Source organism: Pelmatolapia mariae, linkage group LG16_19, assembly GCF_036321145.2.
Source record: "Pelmatolapia mariae isolate MD_Pm_ZW linkage group LG16_19, Pm_UMD_F_2, whole genome shotgun sequence".
In the NCBI taxonomy this organism is placed as follows: domain Eukaryota; kingdom Metazoa; phylum Chordata; class Actinopteri; order Cichliformes; family Cichlidae; genus Pelmatolapia; species Pelmatolapia mariae.
The window spans coordinates 51035805-51045118 of record NC_086241.1 but is presented as its reverse complement, the minus strand read 5'-3'; the positions used below and the strand labels follow the sequence as shown (position 1 = coordinate 51045118).

General features: G+C 42.3%; 1 protein-coding gene across 1 annotated transcript in view; it reads right to left on the bottom strand.

The window, feature by feature from the left end:
- Positions 1 to 294: 294 nt before the first annotated feature.
- prkcha (protein kinase C, eta, a) overlaps positions 295 to 9314 on the bottom strand; it is a 29577-nt gene continuing 20557 nt past the window's right edge. The window contains exons 11-14 of the mRNA XM_063497351.1: positions 5655 to 5793; positions 4847 to 5035; positions 1043 to 1189; positions 295 to 923 (exon numbers count right to left, since the gene is read on the bottom strand). Coding sequence (XP_063353421.1) covers positions 774 to 923; positions 1043 to 1189; positions 4847 to 5035; positions 5655 to 5793 — 625 coding nt within the window. The 3' untranslated portion in view covers positions 295 to 773. The remainder of the gene's footprint in view (positions 924 to 1042; positions 1190 to 4846; positions 5036 to 5654; positions 5794 to 9314) is intronic.

Sequence of the window (9314 nt, the reverse complement as noted above, 5' to 3'; positions counted from 1 at the left end):
CAAGTTTTTCTTACTGGGTGTGGGCCACAAATAAAAAACACACATACTCTATTATCGGGAATTCAGTGCAGTGAAATTCTATCCTTTAACCCATTTTCAACCTTTATCTCATTTCAAAACCGATATACTGAAGATTTTCAGGCTTCAGGTGATTTTAACCCTTTATTTAACAGTGGACAGACTGAGCGGTTCACTGTTTTGAGTTTCTGTGTGAATTTGTGTTTTTTCCAGAGTAGAGATGCATCACTCAGAAACTATTCCATCTGTGCATGAAATCATTCCAGGATTTGTGTAACTTTGACTTTTCTGGGAATCTCCAGCAGATTTAACTCCCAATTTTTTTCCCCATCTCTGAGCAGTGAAAGAGCAGAAATTGAGTCACAAACCAGACCACTGGGCTCCAAAAAAGTGCTTTTTCATTTGAAGTAAATAGAAGCAATTTCATCACAATACAACATAATAAAATACATCCTGTCCACACGTACATACACACTTGCATGAATGTGTCAATGAAGCCAAAACTAAATGTTATTTCAAAAGCTGGCCACACTCCACACTTGGGTCTGAGGTACAAGTTCTTACAGTTCAGGTGCAGCTCGGGTCCTTGTCAAGCATGTTTTGGCTGGCCGCTTGGAACTTTCGCACAGTTATATCTCTAGGAAATGTGTCCGCACCTTATTTTACATGCCAGTGGAAAATGTTTTAGGCAAATGCACAGACACCGAGAAGAGTACGGGTGAGCGCACGGCTGCTGGCGGATCAGTCTCAGAGTCTTAATTCTCTAGCAGTTCAGGTGAAGTAAAGGAAAAGTTTCTGAATTCCTCCTGGTTGATGGAAGGGATCATAGGGTCATCGATGGGCGTGAGCGTGGGCTCTTCCTGAGTAAAATCTGGGTCAAAGTTGTTGACGTCCTCCGGGGTTTTCTGGAGGACAACAATAGAGCACAGTCACACACACAGAATGTGAGACAAAGTCATACACTGCGTAATGTCTGGTGAGTACACCTATTATCATTTAGCACCAATAGAATCATGTGACTTACAATCCTGGGCTTGAAAGGTGGCTCAATTTCTCTACGATTTAGCTTCTCCCAGTCGATACCTGTGAAGAAAGCATGGCTAGTCACAGCCTCCTCTCCACCCTCTGTGGGCACACAGCCCAGACGCCGTGCCGGGTTTTTGGTCAAGAGCTGCGAAGATAAAATGCAGATGAATTAAAAACAATTGATGAATTAAAGACCCAATTTCATCCAAGCTTTAGCTGTCAGACAGATGGCCTCACATTTGACTCGTGACATTGTGAACTCAAGGCCTGCAAGGTGCCCAGGTGCTGTGGCTGCAAAAAAAAGCCCAGATCAACACCCCTCCACCACCATGTTTGACAGTTGTCATGAGTTTGGTCTTCTCCAAATATGGCACTGAGCATTATGGCCAGACATTTCCACTTTCGTCTGTCTAAAGGACATTTTTCCAGAAGTTTGTTGTTTGTTCAGATGCAACTTTGCAAGTCTAAGCTGTGCTGCCATGTTCTTTTTGGAGAGAACAGGCTTTCTCCTGGAAACCCTTCAAAACAAGCCATACTTGTTCAGTCTTCTTCTAATTGAACCGTGATGAACTTTAACATTTAACACACCAACTGAGGCCTGTAGAGTTGAGATGTAGCTGTTGAGTTTTTTTTCCAGTTTCTCTGAGCATTGGATAGTCTGACCTTGGGTTTAATTTGCTGCAACTTCTACTCCTGGGAAGATTGGCAGCGGTCTTGAATGTTTCCCTCTTGTGAATAATCGTTCTCTCTGTAGAATGATGAACTTCAAATTGCTTATAAACGGCCTTGTAACCCCTAGATTGATAGACAGCAACTTCAACAACTTTTTTAAGACCATTGCTGATGTCTTTTATCCTTGGCAATGTGATGACACATACCTGAATGCTTCAGTGCCAAAGCTTATGCATATACTTCCTGACAAAAAAATAATTAATCGAATGTTGATTTAGCAGCACCTGCCTGCTACTTATCCTCTTATTTCCTATGGAAGCAATAAGGGTCTACCTAGTTTTTCACACACTGTTTTGGGATTTTTGCTTAGGTTCTGTTAAATAAATACCACAGTATAATATGTCATGTTTTGGAAATCATGTGAGAATGCATTTACTTTAGCAAGAGCTGCTAAATACCAAATTATTTTTGTTATGTTAACTTCAGAATATAAAGAGAGTTTGCTTTCTGTTTACCATGACTGTGTGGTTGGTGCAAAATAGGGAAATGTGTAGCACCAGATCAGACTAGATTTCTCTGGAGGGATGCCAAACAGGGCTCAAGTTCATTCAGTTAGTCCCTCCCTCTCAACTGACAAAAAAAACACACCCTGAATTGTGTTAAGCTCCTCCCACAAAGCCTTAGTTGGCCAGAGTTCAACTAGTTTCAGTAAAGTGCAGCTGATGTGTCTCAACTTCCTGGGGTTGTATTCATTAAAACAATAGTGAATCAGCCATTGAACTTTAACCGTTTCTCTCTGACCAAGGTCAGGTAGGTGGTACAGGTCTTAGGAAGAAGCCCAAACAAAAACAAATAAAAGTTAAAATAGTTTTAACTTGCCTCTGGGGGGGAAACAGAAAAAAAACACCACCTTGTTTTGGAGAACCGTCTCGCATGATGACTCTGTGTGCCCCTCAGGGATAATGGTGACCTTCAGACCCGGCACAGCAAACTAATGAGTCCCCGTCTCCATTGTGACAGTGTTCAGGGGCAGGGATAGCTCAGTAGGTAGAGTGGTGGCCCCATGATCGGAAGGTCGGGGGTTTGATTCCCCTGAACAGCTACCCTGAGGTACCCCTGAGCAAGGTACCGTCCCTACACACTGCTCCCCGGGCGCCCAATGGCTGCCCACTGCTTCACTGAGTGAATGGGTTAAATGCAGAGAGGGTTCACGGGGCTCAATAAAGTACACTTTCTTCTCAGATTAACCTGAAGACACTGATTAATACAGAGATTAATACATCTCATTGTGTCAGCTCCAAACGATAGTAACTACCAGAAACTTTGCCTAAACAAAACTGCATGTCTCAACAAAACTAAGCTCCAAGAGAATGAGGAAGCAGCTGCGGAGCCAGATGAGGCAATGCCCAAAAAGACGCGAGGTGTCCCAAAAGCATCAAGCTACAATGAACAATAACGAGGATTCATAGAGACTAATGAAACTCTGATGCCTTGCCATGTGTAATTTTATATAATAAACAGCATGTGTGTCGCTCTGCTGTAGTCAGTGTCTCTGCCAATAACGCCTCCAACATGATTGATTGGGAGATGCACAGTTATTGTTCATGGATCATGAAAGCAGGCCAAAACTTCTCGCTGACGACTAAGCCTTTTCACCCGTTGCTTTTCTTTTGTATATCTATGTACTGAACTGCATCAGCCCATGGTTGTGACTGTACTTTAAGACAAAAACATGCTTTGTTGAAATGTTGCATTTGTCCCTTTCATACTCATCACTGCTAATGAAAAAAAAATTTAAGGTTACAGCAGTTAAACTCAGGGATTTGCAGCTGTGATGACATTATTTCCAGTTACTGAATTAAAACATGTTTGAAAAAAGAAAAAAGGCACACCAGTAGACACCAGTATGGTCCTTGAATTGGAATTAACTGTAAGCATGACAGAGTAGCAGAGGTGACTCAGTTCAGGAGCAAACTGACCACAAAACCAAAGAAAAACTATTCCACTAAAGCTGATGCCATCTTTCCATGGCTGCACGTCAGTTGTGCCATTCTCAGAGCCAGACCTGCCATGTGGGCATTTCTGCATGAAGAAGCCGTTCTCCTCTACACTCGCAAAAAAGATGTTGACGGGAAGGAAGAGCTGAAACTTTTAGTCAATCAATCGGTCGGCTGGCAGAAAAATCAATTCAACACTTCCAGCTCCTGAAATGAAAGGTTTGCTGTTATACAACAATATAAATTGAACAACTTTAGATTTATTTCTTTTTAGATTGTTGATGCTGGGCTGGACAAAACAATCATTTTGAAGATGTCACACAAGCAAACAAAAACGCTTTGTTTCAGCTCTATGTTATAGTTTAACTTGACTATTGGCATCTACCAGCCTTCAGGTATTTTCACCATGAGTCGCAAACTCGTGACATTTCTACAGCCATTCTCACACGACCTTGAACAACCTGACAACTGAGCTCCATGAACTTGCTTTTAAGAACAAGGTGATCCTGGCAATGGATCTGCCTCCAGTAAAAATAGAGCAGCAGCGTTTAAAATCCACTCACACCAGTCAGTAACGTGTGATAGTGGGGGGCAATGACAAACCGGCATGAGGAGACTGATTTGGTGCTTCCTCAGCCATGCGGGAATAACAAGGACACGAGGAGAACAGTGTGAGAGAGAAGGAATGGGGAGGAGGTGCCGTTGTATTTATAGCTTGTGTGCTGTGGCTGGGCAGTGAACCATGCCTTAATATAGTTATGTAAAAGACCCCAGCCAAACAGCTGGCTGGAAGACTGTGTGGGGTTGCCACTCACTCTGCAGTCAGACAGTGTCAGTCAGGCAGACAGACAGGAATCTGGCTACTGATACAATATCCAGGCATGGAAATGCTCATCCGTTTTTCTTCACAGTGACGTCACAAATCCACTGACAAATTAATTTCCTCTGTCATTACATGAGTTAAAAAAAAGCCATTCTGACATTTCCTGCAATTGTATAAAGCGAACACAGTCTGACGGTGCTGGTCTGAGAAGAGTGAGACCTGGCCTTCACCCAGCTCCATTTATCATTACATTTTTATTGCTGGTGACCGCAAAAATGTGAATAAAAGATATTACTCCTGGCAGACTCACAGCTTTCAGTATATTGACTGCCTCTGTGCTGAGCCAAGAGGCATAAACAATCTCTTCATTGAGGATGGATTCAAAGAGGTCATCTTCATTTTCCGCCTCAAAAGGAGCATGTCCAGAGAGCATCTCATACAGCAGCACCCCGAGGGCCCACCAATCCACAGAAGGCCCATACAGCATCTCTTGCAGGATCTGTGAAAACATGTCAGAGTAGAAAAATGAAGTTGAGCATGAGTATGAGATTTTAGAGAATCTAAACAGCAAATTTAAAACCACTTTATGAAGTTTAGTTAGGGGTATGTGCTGGATTAGCGAAGCTACACACTGAGGAGTAAGTGTTGAGGGCAGCAAAGGGGCCTTTCATAAACGCAGACGCACATTCTTGGTTAGAGAAAAAGCTCTCAAACACGAGGATGCAGGCCATCTTAATTCCTCATTATGAAAGCCAAACACGCCTCTGAAGGCGCAGTCTGAAGAGGTGGAAATCTGGGCTTGTCAAGTCAATAAGCTGACCTCACAGGTGTGCTGCCTTCCAGTCAGGAGGGAGGGAGCTTGAAGTGCCGGGCAGCGACCACAATGTTTGCGCTTAGTGAGTTGGTGTGATGGAAATTAAACATATGAACTCAGAGAACCTGAGCTGCTGGAAGCTAAAGATGGCCAAGTTTATTCTTTAGTGTCATCTTAAAAATGGAAATGTGTAAACATTGCTTCAATATATGAAATGTTCTATTATAAATCTGGAGCTGAAGTATCTGTTATTTTGAGTGAAGACTATGTTTTCTGCTGGTTAATGTAGGGGGGAGAAACTGACCTCAGGGGCAATATAATCCGGGGTCCCGCAGAACGTTGCCGTGGCAACACCTTCAAATATGCCCTCCTTGCACATGCCAAAATCTGCCAACTTGCAGTGACCGTCTTTGTCAAGAAGAACATTGTCCAACTTTAGATCCCTGAAAAGAAAGGCAAACGCAAAAAGGAACAAATAGATGAGGTATTTGCTCAGGGACTGTTATTCAGCACCTATAAATCAGAAGCCTGAAATAAGCCACCAAAAATCCAATTCAGTGCTCAGACTCCAGTCGCACCCTGCTGGTCTTGTTTCTAATTATATGTGAGGAAGGTAGACATTTGTGGTGAGACAAAAGGAAATAGTTCTCTGAAGACAGTGACACTTTTAAAGCAGAGGGAGACACTGACGGACAACTCCCTGACCCTTAACTGGCAACCAGTAAAAAAAAAAAGAAAAGAAATCGTTGGAGCTGGGGTTAAACACACATGGGCAGGCCAAGTAGCTAGACTCAACTTGTAGCTGGTGCCCTCGTAGCTTACCATCTGCACGGAGTCAAACTGGACGGTGCACAGAGAACCACACAGAGCCATTTGTGCAGCCCCTGATGACGAAATGCACTTCACACGGATGAAAGCAAATCATTGCATATTTGACACCAAGGGAAAAAGTGTCTGTGTTTATTCTGCTCCCAAGAAAAGCAAAACTTCTTCTCCCAGTTATTCCATTTTATTGCTCTGCCTTTGTGAAGCAGACTCAGCTTAAAGCAAAATACGTAAGATGTGACCACTTGATAGAAAGATGCATTTTATTTTTTCTGCCACTCACTGGTAATATGCACCGTCTTCACATTATGCCTTCCACATCAGTGGAACAGAAAATTGAGATGTATTATCTGGAGGAATATTTTCCCCTCTGCTGACTGTGCATGGGGATGTCTCCAAACCAAACACTGGAAAAATCTCCTGTCCTGTATTCATGTCAGCTGACAGAGTGATTACAGCTGTCGAGTGTGGGCTCTGGATTAAGCTCTAATCTACGATCAGGTGACTCAACTTCAGACAGTGTTACATAGATGGCCTGATGCTGGCTGGACAGTGATGCTGTTAATGTATACATAACAGGATGAGAAAAACCAAAATACAGAAAGCCTGACTGTAAAAGACTGAGGGTCAGGAACCAGTTTGGTTCGATTAATCTAGTCTGCTGTTCTCTATCTTAAGCCGATTGTGTAACGCTGACCACACACAGCCTAAAACATGGCAAAGAGAGCAGCTCTGACACTCACACATCACAAAGTACACACAGACTGTGTTAGGCTGTGTTAGGGATTATCACAGCTAGGAAAACAAAACTGGGAAACTGTAAGCAGGAGAAAGTATTTTTAAGTGGGTGTCTGAGCTCTTCCAGTTATATGGCCAGTTCTGCTTCTTGATAATCGTTCGCACACTGCCAAACCATTTCCTGGACTATTAGTGTTGTTATTTTAGTACGAATGTGTCCAGTGGGAAATTTAACCGCCTCTTATCTCTGAGCTACACAGAACCACACATCACTCACTGCACCTAATCATCCTGTATGAGCTCCTTCATCCAACGACTTCACCACATGGGAGAGACAAGTCTGACTTGAGCCAGTTTCACACATGAACTCTGGCCGATGTCAGGAGAGAAAATGTTGTCACTACTGCCAATACGCTCTTTGATTTAATTTAATGTAATGTTTACCTGAATTTTCCACCTGCTAAAGCAGAGAAAACGGAAGTGCTGCAGTGCACGGGCGAAAACGACGGAACTGTTTTTGATGGAAACAGGTCAATCAAACAATGCTATGTCTGCAGAAAAAAAATGCTGAGGTGCAAAATGAGTCACTGAGTAGGAGATAGAGTTGCACTAATAAAAGAGATTCCAAAGAAAAGAGGAGGAAGTTCAGAAAAAGTTCTGACGCACAAACTTTGTTTTTTTCATTGTGGTAAGAGTCTAATCAAACTATCAAAGGCTCCTAAAATGTTATGCATAAACCTAAGGATGCGATATATATCACAACTTGCGTATGCCTATAAAAAATTGAGTCTTTTTTATCTATTTTGTTCAGTCTTGAATTTACTTGTTCTTTGCATATGTGGGTCAAGACAAAACAAAAAGACACACAACACCTCCCTGGCGGAGTTCAAAACAGGCTTCACAAAGCATGTGTTTATTGCACGGCTTTTGTATGGGATTGCATGACACTGAGCAGCTGTTCTCCATACAGCCTTTTTAACCCTTGTGGACTTAATTGGCTCTCCTCATGAAATGTGCTCTCACTCCCAAAAGCAGCCAGTGTGGATTCAGACTGCAAAACTGAGTTTTCATGTCTAAAACCTCAAACTGAAACCTCGAGAACTGTACACGTCTTTTTAAGGACAAATACAGGACACGCTGTGGTGTCGACTGAGAAGCTTCAAAGCTTCAAAGCCTTTACCTGAAGCCAAAAACCCCACACACACAGTGTAAAAGACACACATATTACACAACACAAGGACCGAGGCTACAATTTTATTCTTCCCACACTTGCCTGATGTGTGAGTTACTATTCTGGATGCTTTTTACTTTTTTAGTTATAGCACTCAAGGTGCATGCAACCTCTTCAGCTAGCTGTCATGCTATGCGATGGATGCTGAAAGGAGACTAAGATATACTACTAAGTATAACTCAGGATTTACTGATGTTCCCTTTCCTTTTTCATTGTGTACTGGGAGGACACCAAAAGATTTCCCACTCAATTCTCCTTGAGCGGACAGTCCGAAAAAAAGGTCTCTGAATATATGTAGCTATTAGAAGCTGAGGAAGGGGGATCGTTATTGGCTCATCTATTCATAATTCTTTGTAAAAGCTGGCATTCTGTCACAGAGCCTGACATGTGTGGACACAGTGTGTTTCTGTAGAGATGAGAATTCTCAGGAATCTAAAATGTAACAACATTATCACAGCTCAGGATGAGATACACGCATAAACACAAATATGTGTGTTTTCTGCATTTGCACACACAAGAGATTAAAATCTCCCATAAATTAATGGATTTATCATGATGTGGGCAGGTGATGAAGGAGAGAATAATGAGGTTTCTTCCCCAAACAAAACATGCGATTGAGGGCAGAGAAGCAGGGGAGTGTACTACGAAGCAACATTATTGTCAGAGTTTTCTGTGTCATTAAAACTTATCAAATTCAAGGTTACAGGGAGTATTGGAGTCTACCCTGATTGTCATGGGGAAAGAGGTGTTGGATACACCCTGATCACGTCGCTAATCTATCACAGGGCTAATATAGAGAAACAGATAACCATTCACACTCGCATTCACACCTACAGTCATTTTAGAATCACTGTAATCCTGCACATATCTTTGAGAGAAAGTTGGAGTACTTGGAAAGAACCCACACAGACACGAGGAGAACATGCTAACTCCACGCAGGAAGGCCCCAGACTGGATTCACAGTGTTGCCTGCCTCTCTTTCTTCCTGCCTAAATAACCGTGGTAGTTTATGCTGAATACATAACAGTTAAAAGTGCCAAGTTTTCATTGATTCTTTTATTTACATCATGTTGTAAGTTGATTATAAATTCTCAGCTTGAGGAATACACTTTGTATGTGCACGTCATTAGTCTGTATCTTACTAAAACTGCTAAATGAAGCACAAAATTG